General features: G+C 33.6%; 1 protein-coding gene across 2 annotated transcripts in view; it reads left to right on the plus strand.

Moving 5' to 3' along the window:
* Abhd17b (abhydrolase domain containing 17B, depalmitoylase) overlaps positions 1-19,077 on the plus strand; it is a 40,350-nt gene extending 21,273 nt beyond the window's left edge. For both annotated transcript variants that reach the window (XM_027940152.3, XM_071600573.1), the window contains exons 2-4: positions 10,630-11,099; positions 14,442-14,621; positions 17,523-19,077. In XM_027940152.3, the coding sequence (XP_027795953.1) occupies positions 10,633-11,099; positions 14,442-14,621; positions 17,523-17,742 (867 nt within the window). In that variant the 5' untranslated portion in view covers positions 10,630-10,632 and the 3' untranslated portion in view covers positions 17,743-19,077. The remainder of the gene's footprint in view (positions 1-10,629; positions 11,100-14,441; positions 14,622-17,522) is intronic.
* The last annotated feature ends 1,194 nt before the right edge of the window (positions 19,078-20,271 follow it).

Raw genomic sequence — 20,271 nt, forward strand, 5'->3', positions numbered from 1 at the left:
CTCTTTGTCACTGTGACCAAAATCCCTGACAGGAACAACTTAGAGGAGGAAAGATTTATTTTGGTCAGTTTCAGAGGATTCAGTACATGATCAGTGGGCTCTAATACTTTGGGCCTGAGGTGAGGTAGAACATCATGGCAGAACTGCGTGGTGGAAGGAAGTTGCTCAGCTCATGGCAGCCAGGAGGAAAGAGAGAAGAGAAACCCTTCCAAGCCACAACCCCAGTGCCTACTTCCTCAAGTTAGTTTCAGCCCTCCAGTAGTCCATTCAGCTATCAGTGGATTAATCCAGGAACCCTCACAATCCAATCATTGCCTTAAATCTCCACCTCTGAGCCATGCTGCACTGGTGACTGTATGCCTTTGACACATGAGTTTTGGGGGATGTTGCGAATCCAAACCTTCTCAATAGAAGAATTTGCTGGGTAAAATCCCTAATTGCCTCACTGGACTAAGTAATTAAAGCTGTATCATGTTGTAGAATATTTATAAAGTTTCTTTTATTCTCATAGAAGATGGTAAACAGGACACATTTAGTTGCCCCATAGGCAGGTATGAGTGAGTGAGAAGAAAGGAATTCAGTCCTATCCCCAGAAATCTATCTTTATTCAGACAGTTAAAGGCATCCCAAGCCTATAGCCAGTTGATCCTCCTCTTCAGACTACATCAGTCCTCTGAGTCAACAAATACAAATGAAGCTTAATTTAGTTCTTTCCTCATAAGAAAAATCAGTGAAGAAGCGGTGAAAGCCCAAGGAGCAAATACCTGAAACATTATCAGAATAGCGGGGAAAAAAAAGTATTGAGAATTCAGAGGATATTGCATTTATAAAGCCAAAAAAAAAAAAAAAAAGTGGGGTACCAGTAATATGAGCCTCTTTTTAAAAAAGATTGTGTTCACATATTATCAATAATTCTTAAGTTTTCTGAAATGCATGAAAGCCTTGATCAGATTGTTATGCTATGGATAGATACCATGTGGTATGAAATGTGTTAAATAGATATTCACCTGAAAAGTTTCCTAGGAATTTCTTGTAAGTAAGGAAGGAATAATGTGTATTTGTAGAATGTTTCTAGACCAAAGTATTATGACAGCTTTTGTGTTACCTTTGAAGATACACTTGATGTACATGTCTTATTGTAGAGGTGCCAAAACTGATGATTAAGGTGGGGGAACATGTGTCTGTTCATGTTTTAGCTTATGCTCAGCAACATGTGGAGGTGTGTCCTGGAAATCTCTGTGATAATTGTACTTTCCAGTTACAAAAAGCTTTATGAGAATCTGGTATACTAAAATATGCAAAAATTGATAACCTGTCTTATTGCTTAATCAGGAATACTTGATTCATTTTTTAGGGCATTGCCATAGTAGATTATCAATCAAGATTGTAAAAGTAGGGGCTATAGTTATGGCTCAGTGGTAGAGTGCTTGTCTAGCAAATGTGAGGCACTGGGTTCGATTCTCGGCACCATATTAAAAAAAAAATAAAGCCATTGTGTTCACCTATAACTAAAAATATTTAAAAAAAGATTATAAAAATATTTAGAATTCTATTTGGGCTAATTCAGAAAACAGCTGGCTAATAGTCACAAGATAGTTTCTTATAGTTTGCTTGCAACTCTAGCTTACATGTAACCTGCCTAGAACATAAATCCTTTTGATAATCAAAACCATACTTTAAAGCATATAAATATCTTGATTAATTTACATTATTTTTATAAAACTGGCTTTTATATTAGAATTTTATCAGAAATAAGTTTATAATATTTTTATCAAGATTGGTCTTCTAAAACAGTATTGTGTATGTAATCTTGGTTACATGTGCTTCATCAGAGAATCTATCAAAATTGCCTGTGTGTACAGAATGAACTTTTGAAGTTAGTATGAATGTGATGCATTTGAGCTCTATTTCTGAGTTGTCTGGGCTTCTAAGGTTCTAATTCAGCACTGCCCAGTAGGATTTGGAATTGTTACTGTGTACTGTATAATTGGTAGCCACTAGCCACATGTGAGTAGTGGAACTAATGAACAAAATATTTAATTTTAACAGATTTAAATTGCTACACATAGTTTGTGACTCCATATTAGATAGTATAATGTCTGATAGGTAGGGGTGTGTGTGTATCTTGCAGTGCTGAGGATTTAACTCAGGGCCTCACACATGCTAGGTAAGATCAAAAGAAAGGCATATCATGGCTCATTTCAGTTATTGTTTAAGGATTTATCATTTATGCCACACACTGTCACCTCAAATCTAGTACGTAACAGGTAACAGCATTCACCAAAATATACTCAAAAAGTGTTATGATCTTTAGAAAGTCATACTCCCAGCCATACTGAACCATACTCCCAGCCTCTTCAAATAGTATTAAAAACTAAGGAAAGACAAAAGTATAGAAATATCTGCATTGAACTGTGTGGACTTCTGACCCAAAATGTGTTTACATGGTATAGTACATAGGCTCTTCAGCCTTTATTTTCGTCTTCTTCTGTAATGTCATGGATACAACTTCTTTATTTCTGATCTTACTGCCTAACTTTTTATTAAAAAATAATAATAATTTATAACCTACACAAGGACTGAACTATTTTGATGTCTCTTGGTTAGATGCTTGCTATCTTCTCCTCAGTTGTTTCTACCAGTTTTTTTCACTAGTGGAAAAGTAATCTTAGAATCACCCAGTAGATTTTTCCAATTTGAGAAACTTCTCCAAACTAAACTCAGAATTATCAGGGTATTTGTCAAGTTTATCAACAAAATACCCCAAGTAATTCATTGGCTTTGAGTATGTATAGAATCTTCCTAGTATTTTACATTGTAACTTTAGTATCGAGTATGATTCCTTTTCAAAGAAGAAAATAGTTCTGTTAAAATTTCTCCTTTCAAATTGAAATATAAAAAATCTGATACTCTTTAAAATTTTCCATTTGTTTCTATTCCCATATAGTAGTCTATGCAGCATTTCTTCAGGCAGAGTTGAATGTTGCTAGAAAAGTCACCAGAATTTCAGATTCTGTGATCTCACAGGCAGCTGAATGGTTTTGCTGCTGATTTTTTTTACAGTCTAAAAGAAGAAAGAAGTACAACCTACCTCATAGACATAGGAGTTTCACTAGCTATATTTCTCCATAACACAGAAAATGTGTTAAAACATTATGATACCTTCTTTAAAACTTATAAATTATTGTAAATATTCTATATGTTCCAGCTTTACTGAAAAAGGAGCATTTTGACAAACTTCACTGAAGGGTTCAGCTTCTCTGTGTGTATTAAATTGTAAATGTACTGCTCTGTAAAGACCATAACACTTCTTGGGTGTATTTTGGTGAATGCTGTTACCTGTTACATACTAGATTTGAGGTGACTGTGTGTGGCATAAATGATGTCCTTAGATAATAACTGAAATGAACCATGATATGCCTTTCTTTGTATCTTTATACCAAGACTACTGAGTTGTTATATATTGATCACCTTTATTATGATAGATTCCCTTGGGTCATTCTCCAGGCCCCCTTTCCACAGAACTGACCTAAATTCCAATTTTTGTTTACATTTTCAGAGTTGAGTGCCTTTGCTGTCACTCTGCTCTACTCTGGTCTTTTCTTTTTGTTAATAAACATCTACTCTGTTTGTTCACATCAGGTGTTAGTAGGTTCTGTTTTAAGTATATATTTTTTTTCTGTTTTCTTCATCTGTTCATCTAAAACATCGGGTTTTAATATTTGTAACCAAAATAAGCATGAGTGGAACTGGGACTGTAGCTCAGTGGTAGAGCACTTGTCTAGCATGCGTCTAGGGGATTCAGTCCCCATCACTGCAGAGAAATATCAAAATTGATGAGTTTTTTCCTTACAAGAGCAGACAAACCATTTTTACATTTTGTGCAGTCTTCATGTTTTTAATTATTTTTGTTCTTGAATTATTAAAGATTTGTTTATTTTTAAAAATCTAGGAAATGCTTGTTTTGGGGAACATTGGAAATTCTAGAAGCTATTTGTTAAATTTTAATTTAGATTTCTCTTTGTGACATAAGTTCTGACATTACATAAAACAGTATGTGAAATTACTTTCCCAGATTTATACATATAGAGACCAGGTCCAAAGTAATTCATCTTAGACTTTACAATGTATTTTTTAACATGAAATCTAGTATTAGCAAAGTTTGCTATGTATTATTTATTACCTACACTATAAATAGGATAAGATATTGACTCAACATAGATTTTATTTAGAGCACAGCTTTCAGAATATCACACAAAATGAAGGAAAGATAAGTTTTCATTAATGTTTTCTCTGACCCTATTTTATAAGAGTTTGCCAAGTTAATCTGCATTATTACCAAGAAACAATAGGGAGATGAAAAGAAGTTTTTCAGTAAATTATAATTACATCAGAAATCGACATGAATAATGTTAGTAATTTATGTTAGAGTAGAAGGAGGTATAGTAGTAGATCATTCTGTTAGGGGTGTAAAAGAACCGATGCTCATCTTTTTCCTTTGTCAGTGCGCAGGAAAAAGTTACCAGGAGAAGCAGATTCTTAAATTATTTCATATAATTTTAGGAAATTCCTCTTGCTATAAGTGAAGTGTAAGGATAAGGGGGTAGGTAGCTCAGTGGTAGAAATTTTGAGGGTGTGAGTTCTCTAGCAGCAAACTTTAAAAGGCGGAGGGGAAGAAAAGAAAGAAAAAGAATCCTTTGTTGAAAGTAAATCCTAATTTTCACAATAGGTCTCCTTTCCCACAACTTAGATGCATAGATTTTCATTTATCTGCTTCTGTTTTGTTTCCACATACTAAACATAAGCAATAGTCTCCTCAATTTTTTTGTGCATTCTTTCTAAACATGTATGTTTAAAACCTTTCATTCCTTTTTATTCCATTGTGTGGATATACTACATTTTGTTTACCCATTAATCAAACATTTGCGTTGTTTTATTTCACTTTTTGTCTTTATAAATATGCTGCTGTGAACATTCATGTACATGTTTTTCTGTAGACATAGGTTTTCATTCCTCTTGGAATACCCAGAAGTTATTTTTGAGTTAATTTCTTGTTGAAATGGTAACTACCAGACTGATTTTGTGGCATCATTTTACTTACCCAGAAAATGTCCAGTTTTTCCACATTTTAACCAACCCTTGCTATTAACTGTCTTTCATTATAGCCATCCTAGTGGGTTTGAGGTGATATTTCATTGTGGTTTTGATTTGTATCTTCCTAATGACTATTGGTGTTGAACAGCTTTTCACAAGCTTAATTGGCCATGTGTCTGTCTTTGGAGAAATGCTGTTCAGATCCTTTGCCCATTTTTAAATTGTTTTATTTAGAGTTTTTGTTGAGTTTTTTTTTATATAGATTATCTTTTTATTGTTAAATTATGGAAATTCTTCTTATATTCTAGATATAAGTCTGTTCAACAGATTCATTATTTACAAGTATTTACTCTCATTCAGTAGGTTGTCTTCACTGTCTTGGTGGTATGCTCTCAAGCACAAAAGTTTTAGAAGTTCATTTGTCTATTTTCTTTGTTATTTGTGCTTTCAGTGTCATATTGACTTTTGTATCTAGATAGTCATGTCATCTGTAGATCATGATTTTTGTTTCTGTGTTATCTATAGGTTTTTCTTAGTCTTAATTATTAATGTGGAAAACTACTTTGGTTTAACGTTGGAAGTGTCATCATTCTTTCAACTATAGTACTTCATGTTTTATGTGCATTTTACATATTGTTGCTGTACTTTTGTGCAGTCCTTACTCACTTTTAGTATAAAGATTGTAATAGCTTCAGGAAGTGAGTTTTGAGTATTTATTATTTCTGGAATAACTTTTCTTGGAAAGTGTTTTAGGTGAAGGCGGCTTTTTTTTTATTTCCTGTTCAAATTCTCACGGTTATTTATGTCTTCTTGCCTCTTGTTTCTTATGCCAATTTATTCCTTTTGCATTACTCAAGAAATTATGCATTTGAGGTCATTTAATTTATTGACAGGTACTCTTTGGGGAGTGGTTACTGGGGGTTGAATTTGGAAACTTTTACCCCTGAGCTACATTCCCAGCCCTTTTAAGTATTTACTCTCATTCAATAGATTGTCTTCACTGTCTTGGTGTTTCTTAAGACAGGATCTGGCTAAGTTGCTTAAGGTCTTGCTAAGTTTCTGCAGCTGGCCTTGAACCTGCAATCCTCCTTTATCAACCTCCCAAATCACTGGTATAACAGCTCTTGCTGCCACTGAGTTGCCTTTTTAAAAAACTTTTTCCTGTAGCTCTTTCTCCTTTTACATGTAGCATTTTGTTAGTCACTTTTCTGTCATTATAACAAATATAACCTGAGATAACCAACTTATAAAGAGAAAAGTTTTTATATTTGCTCATATTTTTGAAGGTTCCTATTTATGATTAGTTGGCCCTTTTGACTTTTGGGCTCTGGTAAGGAAGCACATCATGGCAGAAACGTAGAAAAGCCATATTGCTTACTTCACATGACCAGAAAGTGAAAGAGAAGCAAAGAGGATTGGGATTCCAAGGACCCCTTCAAGGGCAAACTTCCAGTGACCTAAAGACAACCAACACTAGGCCCTAGCTCCTAAGTGTTTCACCACATACCAATATTGCCATCCTGGTCATCAGTGTTTTTAACACATGGGCCTTTGGGGGACACCCAAAAAATAAACTTATATAACATTTACCTCCTCATAGTCAGTGTTGTTTGAGGACCCTTTCAACAAAATAGAGATTATGAATTCATTCTCTAGAGTCATTCCATTTATCGCTTCCAGAATTTTACCAGCTATGTGACTACTGGCAAGTTCTATAACTATTCTGTGCCTCTGTTTCCTCAATTGCAAAGTGGGTATAAACATAGTACCTATGAAGATCAGTAGAAGTAGAGGAAGGGACCAGGGGTGGGATGCAGAGAGGAAGTAGGCAAGTGCTAGAAAGTGTTATTGGCAAATTATATTGTTATATTGTGTGCATATGTACAACAACAAATCTCATCATCATGTATACCTGTAATGCACCAATAAAAAATATGGGGAAAAAAGATAGTCCCTATGTCAGGGTGTTGTTGAAAGAATAAAATGGGTTAATATATTTTTAAAAAAGCATTTAGAATAGTCTCTGGCACTGAGTAGATATTCTGTTAATACTGTTTGCAAATAGTCACAATGGAAACCTTTTCTAAGAATCAAGTTTTGGTTCTTCATTTTGTTATCTACCATTAATTTTTTTGTTGTTATTTTCTCTTACTCTTTTCTTGTGTTGGGTACTCTGAAAAAAAAAAGCTAATATAACTACATTAGATATAGCCTACAAAGTATGATTTTCTTACTACTTTTAGCTGACTTGTTAAGAGTTGCTTATCACTGTCATTCTGAACAAGTCAGATTCCCCAGCACATTTTCATCTCTTAATATTCCCTAACTATACTCCATTTCTCTCCATGTTGGTATTCTCTAGAACTTTTATTCTGGATTGTTAGAGATATATTTTACTACCTTTAAAAATGTATTTCCTCTCCGGTCATGGGTGTGCATGCCTGTAATCCCATCGGCTTGGGAGGCTGAGGCAGGAGGATCCCAAGTTCAAAGCCAGCCTAAGCTTTTAGCATAAGAGGCTCTTTTCAGAGGATCTGGATATATGTCTCAGGGGTTAAACACCGCAGGTTTGGTTTCCAGTAACCCCTATCCCCAACAAAAAAATTGCTCATTACTTACTTGCACATTGTATTAGCTATTCTCCTTTATTTCTCATAATTTCAGATATGAATTCTCTTGGAATTTATTTCCTTCCTTGCTAGTGTTTTTCAAAAAAGGTCTTTGGCTTGATAAGTCTTTTGAGTTATTGTATGCTTATAGCTATCTTTATTTTATTCTTATAATAAAATGATATTTCAGTTATGTGAAAAGCATAAGTTTAAAATTTTTAGTTTCTTTTAAAACTGTCTTCCAGTGTGTTTGGTTTCTGGTGTTGCTGTTGAAAACTGACTTATTCAGTTGAAAGTGAGATCCATGCTTCCTTTTTAGAAACTTTTGGGTTTGTTTCTAGTGTTTTTCAGTTTTACTATAGTGTGTCTAGCTGTGAGAGTTGTCTTCGATATCCTTTTTTCACTTTTGGAGCTATTTCAATATGAATTATCTTTAATTTTAAGAAGATCTTAAGTCTTTTTATCTTCTGTTTTTTTTTTTTTTTCCTTTTTATTTTCCTCAGACTCTTATGGCATACGTATTGGCATTTCTTCTAAATTTTATTTTCTGTTTTCTCTTATCACCCTGAAATTCTGGCCCGATCCTCCAACTTAACTAATGTGTTCTTCAACTGCTAAACCAATTCATTTTTCCAATCCATCAATAGCTTTTCCAGTCCAACAACACCTAATAATTTTTTAAACTAGGAATTTCCAGTTGGGTTTTTCTTTATGACAGTTTTCCTGCTTCATCTTATAAGTAGTTTTTCTCTTTTTTTAAAAGGATTTATTATAACTTATTTTAAATCCTTAATTTGTCTGGTTCAAAAATCTGCTTCTGGGCTGGGGTTGTGTGTGGCTCAGCAGCAGAGTGCTCGCCTTGCATGTGCGAAACTCTGGGTTCGATCCTCAGCACCACATACAAACATAAACAAGTGAAATAAAGGTATTATGTCCAACTACAACTAAAAAATAAATATTAAAAAAAATCTGCTTCTACTATAAATTCAATTTGTTGTCTCTTAAGACTTATCTTCCTAAAGAATGAGTCACTGCCTTGTCATTTCAGGTTTTTGTTTGTTTGTTTGTTTTATGTTGGTTTTGTTTGTTTGTTGCTGTTTTCCCAAGGATAACTAGTAAATATTTTCATTCAGATAAGTTTGTAAGTTGGACTTGAAGTTATCTAAATTTAACAAGCTATGTCAATGCTTTTTTTTTTAAATCAAGAATAAAATGTTTTCCCTCAGTAACTTGCTCAACTCAGTTCACAGTAAAACTTTGAAATTTACAGAGAAGAAGGCAATAATTTTTTTTAAAAAGTAGGTCTATGTTTCTACCCTATTTCAGATTATTTGGAAAGTGATAATTTGTGAGTTATCACTGAATGGGCTGTAGTTATCTGGCTTTTGGGCAGTGGAGGTAAGAATAATTTCTTTTGCCACCATTAAGAAGGACAGATTGTTTTTTCATTACACAAGACCTTGGCATTGCAGTTTTGTGTGCTTCTTTCCTTTGATGTTTTAAATCCTTAGAAGCATCTGCAGCATTATGTATGTTCTGTTAGCCAGGTTTATTTTATTTTATTTTTTTGTAGTTGTAGGTGAACAGAATGCCTTTATTTATTTTTTTTATGTGGTGCTGAGGATCGAACCCAGTGCCTCATGCATACTAGGCAAGTGCTCTGCCGCTGAGCTACAGCCCCAGCCCCAGCCCAGCCAGATTTATTTTAAAACTAATTTAGTATGTAAGAGTCTTCATGGTTAAGAAGTAAATTATAGGAATATAGTTTAGCTATATATAGTTTACTTATTAATTGAGCTTTTAATTGACTGTTGTAGGTCAACATTGATTATTAAACACACTGCCTTGATATATCATACCTTTATAACTCATATATATATATATATCAGGTCAACTGTTCTGGAATAGAACATATTCTTTGCCTTGCTAAGCCCTGTGCATGCCCTCAGAACTCTCTCAGCACATATTTCAGGAAGCTAGTTAAAGTTAGCACTGTAGATATTGCATAATTTTATTTCTATTATAATTCTTATTCCAACTAGGCTAACACTCAGACTGTATTTGGTTTAAAAGAATTCAGGTAAACATCAAGTAAAGGTTTTTCCAAATCAGATACAGTGATGCATGTCTGTAATCCCAGCTTCTTCACAGGGCTGAGGCAGGAAGATCACACGTTTTAGACCAGCCTTAGCAACTCAGTGAGATCCTGTCTCAAAATAAAAAATAAAATGAAAAGGGCTGGGAATGTAACTCAGTAGTAGAATGCCCCGGGTTTAAAAAAAAAAAAATGTTTATAATATCTGCCCTCTTCTGTCCTTCCTTTACTCATTTTTTTAAAACCTTTCATGTCATGTTTAGCCTTGTTTCCCTTCTTCTTGCACTATTTCAGCTTCTTTCTACTTACTGTGTTTGCACTGGGAAATCAACACATTATATTACTATAGAGTATATTTTGATTCAGTATTGAATGAAAAGGGCATTCTTTCCTTTTCATATATTTTCATGTATTCTCAATTCTTTAGTCACTCTCCTAAAGTGATTTCCTCTCGTTTTTGGTATAATGATGTACATTGAATTAAACAGAAAGTACAAACTAACCTAAAGATAATTTATATCATCTATATTATTTGTAAATGAATACCTCTGCACCTTTCATATTTTTGTTAAATGAGAATAATGATCATCACTATTTGAAACATAAAATATTTGAGTCTGCCTATTGGCCAGGAATATTTGCCTCACTTCAGTGTTTAATGTATTCCTAGGAAGATGCCAAAAAGCTCTTGGGAGAAGGATACTTGAAATTATAGTACTAGATGTTAACCACCAGTAGTATTTGTTCAGGTCTTTGTTTTAATCTATTATATGAGAATACAGAGTCCACATTCAGTTATTAAAACCTATGTGATTTCCTTTTCTTTTTCAGAAGATGAATAATCTTTCGTTTAGTGAGCTGTGTTGCCTCTTCTGCTGTCCTCCTTGCCCAGGGAAAATTGCTTCTAAACTAGCATTTTTGCCACCTGATCCAACTTACACACTGATGTGTGATGAAAGTGGAAGCCGCTGGACTTTACACCTCTCAGAACGAGCAGACTGGCAGTATTCTTCTAGAGAAAAAGATGCTATCGAATGTTTCATGACTGGAACCAGTAAAGGCAACAGAATTGCCTGTATGTTTGTGCGTTGCTCACCCAATGCCAAATATACTTTACTTTTTTCACATGGAAATGCTGTTGATCTTGGTCAGATGAGCAGCTTTTACATAGGACTGGGATCACGGATTAATTGTAATATATTCTCATATGATTATTCTGGATATGGTGCAAGTTCTGGGAAGCCAACAGAGAAGAACCTCTATGCAGATATTGAAGCTGCCTGGCTTAGTCTTAGGACAAGGTAAATTGTGACTGGGAATTGCTTTTTACACAATAGTTGGTTTTACTACATATTCCTTGAACTACCATATAAAGATTATATTTACCAATGTTAATAGTCCAACTTTTAGGTTTCAGTTTTAAATTTTATAGAATAACAAACTTTTTTATTTAAAGATAGCTCAGATTTGTATATGTATTAATGCATGTATGTGTGAATTTTTAAAGTTAAATGCAACGATGAATATTTGGTTTTAAAAAACTTATTGGTGCATGATATACAAATAATTACTCAAAATTTCAGCATTTTAAGGGAATGAGAAAAAAAACAGTAATTCAATATTATTTAAAGGTGAGATTTTACTTTACATTCTGGACTCCTAAACTTTGGAGAAATAATCTCAAGTTTTTGTAAATTATTTATTATCAATGCAGTTAGTGTACAATAAATAGATATCTAAGTTTTCTGATGTTATATACTGATAAGCTGCCTGACTTCCAGAGTATTGTACTAAAGAACTAAAGCACAAAGAAAACTTACTATTTCTAATTTAATATTTAAAATATTAATGATGTCAAAGAACCTCCTCATTGTTTGTTAATAGGTGTAACTTTTTTAGAAATATAAAACTCTTTTTCAACTGTACTGATATTAGTTTCATTAGGCCTTAAATAAACAAAATACTACCCACTTTTCAAAGTCAACCATTGGAATATTATATTTCACAAAGTATTATAATCTTTTAAAATACTGAAATAATTGATGTGATTCATATAACAAAGATATACTTATAAAGTATAGCTTGATAATGTGGTTTTGGGAGAGTGGTTCAAATCCTTTTTGAATTAATTTTTATTGGTGTACCGTATACATACATATAAAATAGTGGAATTCATTTTTACACGTAGAAGTGGAATTTATTTTGTCATAGTTATATATGCACATAGCATGATTTGGTCAATTTCATCTATAATAATGATTTTGAAGGTGCAAAGGTAAAGTAGATAGCCTCTATTATTAGTGCTTAACATAGAAGGACAACTTTTTTGAAACAAAACATGAGTATATGTCTTTCGAAAAATATTCCCTCTTTTGATTAGTCAGCTTTCTTTTTTCCTGTCAGATTTTTTGTTTGTTTTCTGGTAGTGGTGATTGAACCCAGGGGCATTCTACCACCGAGCCACATCTTCCGCCCTTTTACATTTTTTTAATTTTTGAGACAGGACTTGCTAAGTTATTGATGCTGGCCTTCAACTTGTCATCCTTCTGCTTCAGTCTCCTGAGTTGCTAGGATTACAAGCATGCACCACTGCACCTGGCCAGATACCAATTTGAAGGAAACTTTCTAAAATGATTGCCTGTCTTGAATAATTAATTTTAACACGTTTGATAACAAGTATTAATGAGGAACAAGTGCAGAATAAATTCTTAAATAATCCCACATACTGTTTGAGCTCTCCTGTATGATTTTTCATAACTAAGTACAGTTGAAAGAGTTAGTAGTCTTGGGAAATTTATTCAACTCCTCTGAGTCTGTTTCCTCGTCTTTTTACTGAAAAAGTTGAGTGTAATGATCTCCAAAATTCTTTGTAGTTCTGAAAATCTATCCTCTAACAAAATGTATATAATTAGAATACATGCCATGTATTTCTTTTACCAGCCAAAAGTAAAATGTTAAGTAATCAGGAAGAGGGAAATAAATAAATGAACTTTTCAACTGGGAAAATAATCCCAGTTTCTGACCTTTTGATAGGTCAACAGAAAATAAAGGCCTGGTTTTCACCATTTAGCCTTCTCTCACAAATCTTGAGCTCTGCATGTGTGTGCTCTCGTGGAAAGAACACTGTACCAGGCAGGAATCAGTTTACCTGGGTTATAATTATAGGTCTATCATTAACTATGAACATCTGCTCATTAAGCAACTCAACTAGATTAGATGGTCTCTAAAGTCCTTTCTAACTCATACTATTCTGAAATTGTTCATGCTTAATTAGGAGATGTCTCTACTACTCTTGCCATTGCTCATTTGAGCCCACAACCTATAATTGCCACCAACAGTGCTTCTATTCATCTGACAGCAGTAGTGCAATGTTAGGAGTTGTGCTGTGACTGCACACATTCTCTCTCCTAATATCTTCTTTTCTAAGGAGCATGTACAACTAGGTAAATTGTAAATAAAAAGGCATTTCTGAGTTGAGTGACATTTAGAGTCAGGTGTAGCTGGAAACCCCACTTCTGGGTCATATCACAGATGTTTGTGGAAGAAACTATGTGGAGGTATGTCACTAACTGGATAATTCAAATAGTCTTGTGCTCCTGGAAGAGAACACATGGGTATTTAGCCTTGCTCTTTCCTGGTGAATGTTCAGATTCTCAGAAAGCTCCCTTACCTTTCCAAAAGACCAGATGGTGCTTGCTGGGCAAATGGCTCTTGGCTACCAGAAATGACTACTGTCTGCCTTGTAGGTGGAAAGACATATTTAAGGTCACTATAACCCTTCACCTTACATTCATTAGCTCCTGTATCACTTCACCTACAATTCAAGTAGTTTACAGTTGGGACAGTTATACTGTGGATAAATACAGTTCCTGGAACATAGTAGATAACCAATAAATATTTATTGAGTCAGTGAGTTCACATTTTTAGATCTGTAGCAGTGTTAAAAGGGGTAAAATACTCCTGAGACTTGTAGAATGAAGTCTGTTCATAATTAACCAAACCACATGGTGTTTGGAATTGTATTTTATCTGTTGATCTTTTCAATCATTAGTCTATTTTTACAGGTAAACAAACTTTAAGATAAATTGTAATTTGATTTTGACTAAAATTTTTATACTCATTCCAGACCATAACTATATGTAGCATTTTTATTCTCAGTATCTAGATAAATAAAGAACTTTTGTTAAGGTATTATATAGACAACAATTATAACATAAGGTATTCTATAGGACAACAATATGCCAGATTTGAATTAGTAGAGCTTAATAAGTGATTTAATAAATGTGTGTGGGTGGGGGCGGGGTACTGGGGATTGATCTCAAGGGCAATTAAATAAGCTGAGAATATAGATGAAATAAGCTGAGAATATAGAGCTTACTAAGTAGCATTAAAAATGATGGTGATAGGGCTGGAGGTATAGCTTAGTGATAGAGCACTTGTTAGCATGTGGAAGCCCTGGGTTCAATCCCCAACACTACAGAAAAAGAAAAAGTTAAAAAAAAACCCAACAACATGATGGTGATAACTAAGAAAGTTCAATTTTAAATATAAATTGATATTGTCTAATTTTTTCATTCTAATAGCAAATCTTTAGAGAATGATGGAACATTGCTTGTCCAACTTTTAACTTTTGAATTTTATAGATATGGCATTCGTCCTGAAAATGTGATCATATATGGCCAAAGTATAGGTACAGTACCATCTGTGGATCTTGCTGCTCGGTATGAGAGTGCTGCTGTTATTCTTCATTCTCCTTTGACCTCTGGAATGAGAGTTGCTTTTCCTGATACAAAGAAGACCTACTGTTTTGATGCATTCCCAAAGTAAGTGGCAATATTCAAAATAGTTCAATTCCAAGATGCATTTAAGGGAATTTTTTTTTCTTTCATAGCATGCATTGATGATACAGTTTATTCAGCCATAAACTGTTTTACATCACATAGAAATTATGAAGGGTTGTGGCTCAGTGGTAGAGTGTTTGCCTAGCACATGTGAGGCACTGGGTTCTATTCTCAGCATTACATGTAAATGAATGAATAAAATAAAGTTCCATCAATATCTTAAAAAATTAAATAAAAAAGAAAAAGAAATTGTGAAAAACTAATGTGAAAAGGATATTGGCAGGTGACCAGTAAGGAGGCTGAAATGTTTGAGTAATAGTAATCTACATAAGAAGTACCAAGGAGGGCCTTGCACCCTGGGTAATGGCAGTAGTATTGCAGAGAAGGGAAATGACAGAACTGAGTAAGACTCTAAAGTTTCTGCCTTGAGCTGCCAACATATGATGATGCCATTGAGTAGACTAGGTAGAAGGAAATATGAGTGAATAATTTCTAGTTAATGACACCTAATTTACAAAAAAAGGTTGAGTCTTAAATGAGCTAGAATAAGTATTATCATCACAAAATTTGCAAACATACAGTATTAAATGGATTGAAAGAAAGGCAGCTTCTTCATGTTTCTCGAGATAAGCAGATATTCTCTTCTGCTTCTCTTCATAGTTAGAAAAATCTATGTCCTGTTTTACTCAGAGGGGAGAAAGACAAAAAGGAAGAAACTGGCAAATTTCAGTCTTCTTTCTTTTCTTGGCAGCAACACAAAAGATTTTTTTTTTTTTTTGTGAGTGACAGGCCAAAAGCCAATCTATCCTTTGGTTCTTTAGAAGAACTATGGAGGTTATTTCAAAGCATAAATCTTTTTATGTTGGCCAGAATGTGATCATTTTAATAGGGAAGCTTATGGGAGCATGTGATCTTATCATTCAAGCAGGCTGTGGGAGGTAGGAGGGAAGGGATTTTGTTTTGTTAAATTTTTATTTTGCTTTATTTTTGTGATGCTGGAACCCAGGACCTCTTGCATGTTAAGTAAGCACTCTACCACTGTGGCTTTTTAATTGTTTTTGGTTTAGTTTTGTTTTAGGTATATACATTATGCAACTTCTGTTTAGCTGAATGGTAGTAATGAATGTAGGGAAGTGATGGCGTCTATACCATTGCCATCTTATATTTCTGTCTAGCTCCCGTTTTTACTTCACATGAGCAGAAATAGCATTGGTTGTAAATTATTTTAAAACAGTTTGTTTTTTAAAGTTTTAATTCCTTTATAGTTAAAACATCTTTCTGATAAAAAATAATACAAGAATTTTTCTTAGCAACTTCAGCCTTGAATTATTTCACTGATTAATTTCTTTCTTTGCAAGATTTTTTTTTTAATTGAATTAGGGATTGAATTCAAGGGTGCTTTACCACTGAGCTACATCCTCAGCTCTTTTAATTAATAATAATGATGATGATGATGATGATGATGATGATGATGATGATGATTTTTGAGGCAGGGTCTCACTAAGTTGCTTAGGTCCTCTCTAAAATGCAAAGCTGGCCTCAAACTTGCAGTCCTCCTATCTCAGCTTCTCAAGCCACTGTAATTATAAGCATGTATCACTGTGTCTGGTGATTTTCTTTTTTTAAGGCCGTAATGTTATCTTTCTCTCTCTCAAAAGTTCTTGAAAAACCTTTTTCTTTATAAGGTTTCTTCTCTTTCTGACTGACTCCTCTAAGTTGTCTTTTGAAAATTCTGTTTATTTTGATCTCTATCTTATGTTTGAGGTATTCTCTTCCAATATCTAATAATTCTTGGCTGTCTGCTCATATATACGAGTGTAAAACTAAAGAACTAATCTAATCTAATCAATAAAGAAAGCTCTTTTTGAAATTGCCCTTGGGTGCTGGGGATGTGGCTCAAGTGGTAGCACGCTTGCCTGGCATGCGTGCGGCCTGGGTTCGATCCTCAGCACCACATACGAACAAAGATGTTGTGTCCGCCGAAAAACTAAAAAATAAATATTAAAAAAAAAAATCTCTCTCTTTCTTAAAAAAAAAAAAAAAACCCTTGGGCGGTGAAGGCCTAGCTTCCAGTATTCTTGGAAACCAAGTAGGGTTCATAATAGCCAGAATATATGAGTATTCTGTAACTGATACCTCTACCTTAAACTCTGACAGTTCTGAGTTCACAGAACCTTCAGTCTTGGGGGAAGGTGGCTTACCACCTAGCTGCAATTGAGAGGTAAAGGGGACCTATGAAAGAGGAGGATATGTTTTAACAGACTGAACAAATTCTCTATATTCTAATCCCCCACCTTTATCTCCATAGCAAATTCCTTAGCCTTCTTTGTTACAAATTGGGTTGCTTCTTCACTTTACCCTTCTGTCTGCTTAAAGTTGTATTTGCTTTTTCCTATCCTTTTAATCAGTTCTGTCTCACATTCACTTATTTTCTAGCTTTAAAATTTTGGTGCATTAACATTCTTCCTATCTTTGTTTGTTTATTCCCTCAATAAGAACAAAACCCAAAATGTTTTGTTGTGATTTTAGTATGAAATTAGGAGGGAGAATATGAGTGCAGAAGGAGATAAAATTGGCACATACTTGAAATTGTTCTTAATTTCTGTCTTTGAAAGCTTAAGTTTTCCTGAGTTTAAAAACAAAAATCAGTATTTTAGAACAGTGCAAAAGGATGACAGCATTGAATGACTCCACCAAAGCAGAAGTACATGAAGGTCACTTTCCTCAGTTAGACTTAATATAAAAGGCAACTTTTGAATCTTAAAATCTGATTTAATCTTAGAGATCAAATATTTGAATTTTCTGTTATAGCACAAGAAAATTTCTTTCTTTTTACATAGCCATATTATTGAGTCTTCTTACCCCTCTCTCTTTCCCCTACAGCATTGACAAAATCTCTAAGATAACCTCTCCAGTATTAATAATTCATGGGACTGAAGATGAAGTTATTGACTTTTCACATGGCCTCGCATTATTTGAGCGTTGCCAAAGACCTGTGGAGCCTCTGTGGGTTGAAGGAGCAGGACATAATGATGTGGAACTTTATGGACAGTACCTTGAAAGGTTGAAACAGTTTGTGTCACAGGAACTGGTAAATTTGTAAAATATTCTGTAAATTTGCATACTGGATTTTCTTTTCTTGCTGAACTGCACTCTTTGGTAAATAATATAAAACCTGAAGGTTTTGTTTACAAATCATGTCAGTTGCCTTCAAAAATGTACAGGTAATGATTTGTTAACAGACTTAATGAAGGTTTTAATTACCAGAAATAGAAACTGGAAATAACAGTATCATGCAGTCAGGCTGTGTAATTTATATTTTTTCTGTGAATTTTTTTTAAACATCAAGATGAGTACTGTATGAAATTTTAATTAGTTCTATAAAATCAAATGCTGTAAAAGTATTGCCAAATGCTTTTGCATATCAGAAACAAATTTATAAATATTTTTAAAACATCTCAATGTACTAAATCTTATCCTGATATACAAATGATGTAATATTCTTTAAAAAAGCTGTATATCTAAAGCAATTCAAGTACTCATAATAGAATAAACTGTAAAAATAAAATTTTAAAACATCAAGTTAAATAGGGTTCATCTAACCCTGTTGTACAGGGATAGGAGCTTAAATGGCTATTTTATTGTAAAATACATTGAATTTTCTGTATTCTCATTATAATACATTTATCCTAAAAATGAAGTAAGTCTTAATTTTTATGCCATCTGTTAATTTACCAATTAGTTACCTTGTAAATGCAGTCATAGTGGCACTGAATTTTAACTAGTTTGGATTTATAAGTTTGATACTGTGAGGCAACTACTTAAATTTTATTTAGTTACCTAAAAGGCATTTAGGGTTTCAAGACTGATTTGTAATGCAACGTTGTTTTCAAATTTTGACTAATCTTGTAGAATTGTAGTACTACTCTTCATTGTATGAAAACCTGAAAGTCCATTAGTTGTTCTTCAATACCACAAACAGACTGGCTATTTGGACTTTTTTCACTTTGGCTATTTTTAAGAATAGGACCCACTCATTTGGGTTACTATCTAAGAATTTCATGGATTTACTCCTGTATGCAGGAGGTAATAAAACATTTAATTCATAAGTTTTATATTAACCAGTATAGTAAAAAATAAAGCTCACACACAAAAACTAAGTTGCCTTTCCTTGAATGAATCCTGCCTGAATAAAACAATGAAAGAAAAATAAAAATAAAATTAACGGTATGTAGTCTAATTTGTAAATGAATGAATATTGAAATAATACACACTGTGGATATCTTTTAAGGCCTTATGTAGTTTTAATTGTTCTGCTTGTTCTGTGGTTATGTCTAAGACAATAGTATATGATTCTCTACAACGTATATCAAGTATTGTGAATGCTTTGGTTCAGATGTGTCAAATTAACAGTAAAACAACAGATATACCACTCAGCTGTGCTTGTTTGCCTTCTTCCATCCTCCTTACTCCTACACAAGAGTGAAAAATGCCCATTCACCTTTATAAGACTCAGTTCTGAAATTTTCTGAGTTTTTTATTAACATCTATTATTTGTACATATTAGTAGGATTCAGTATGATATTTCCATATGTGTATATAGCATGTACTGATAAATCACCTGACTTCTTCCACTCCTTCCTGCCCCTGTCTCCAATAATCACTAGTCTATTTTCAGGTCAAATTTTTTAGCTTCAGCATATGAGAGAGACAATGGCAGTGTCTGGCTTATTTCACTTAACATAATGTCTTACAGTTTTATCCATTTTGCTGCAAATAACAGGATTTCATTCTTTATGTCCAAATAATGTGTGTGTGCACATATATGAAGTATATAAAAAACACATTTTCTTTATCCATTCATGTGTGCATTGGGCATCTAGGCTGATTCTGTATCTTGGCTATTATGAATAGTACTACAATAAGCAAAGGGCATCCCAGGGTTCTTTTTGGTATGCTAATTTCATTTCTTTGGGCTTTATACCCAGAAGTGGGGATAACTAGATCATATGGTAGGTCTGATTTTACTTTTTTGAGGAACTTTCTTACTGTTCTGCTTAATGGCTGAATTAATTTACATTACTGTCAACAATGTATAGGAGTTCCTTTATCTTCTCACTAATATTTGGGGTTTTTTTTGTTGTGTTTTGTTTTGTTTTGTTATTTATTTATTTATATTTTTGTTTATATTGTTCTTTTGTTTCTTTTTAATATCCTTTCTAACTGGGGTGATATGGTGTCATTGTAGGTTTCATTTGCATTTCCCTGATGACTAATGAAACTGAGCATTTTTTCCATCTATTTCTGTGGATTGTTTCTTCAATTTTGTTTCCTGTGCTTTGTGGGGTTCAAGCCAAAAAATCATTGCCTATGCCAGTGTCTTGAAATGTTTCCACTTCCAGTAGTTTCAGGGTCCTATATTTAGGTTTATATTTTGATCTGTCTTGGGTTTATTTTTGTCTAGAGTGGGAGATAGGGTTCAAGTTTCAGTCTTCCACACGTGGGTATCCAGTTTTCCCAGCACTATTTATTGAAGAGGCACCCTGGTGCCTAGCTCTTTTGATTTCTTTGATGACCCATTGTTTATTCAAAAATGAGTTGTACAGTCTCCATGTATTTGTATAATTTCTGA

The sequence above is a fragment of the Marmota flaviventris genome, chromosome 13 (assembly GCF_047511675.1).
Source record: "Marmota flaviventris isolate mMarFla1 chromosome 13, mMarFla1.hap1, whole genome shotgun sequence".
Taxonomy (NCBI): Eukaryota; Metazoa; Chordata; class Mammalia; order Rodentia; family Sciuridae; genus Marmota; species Marmota flaviventris.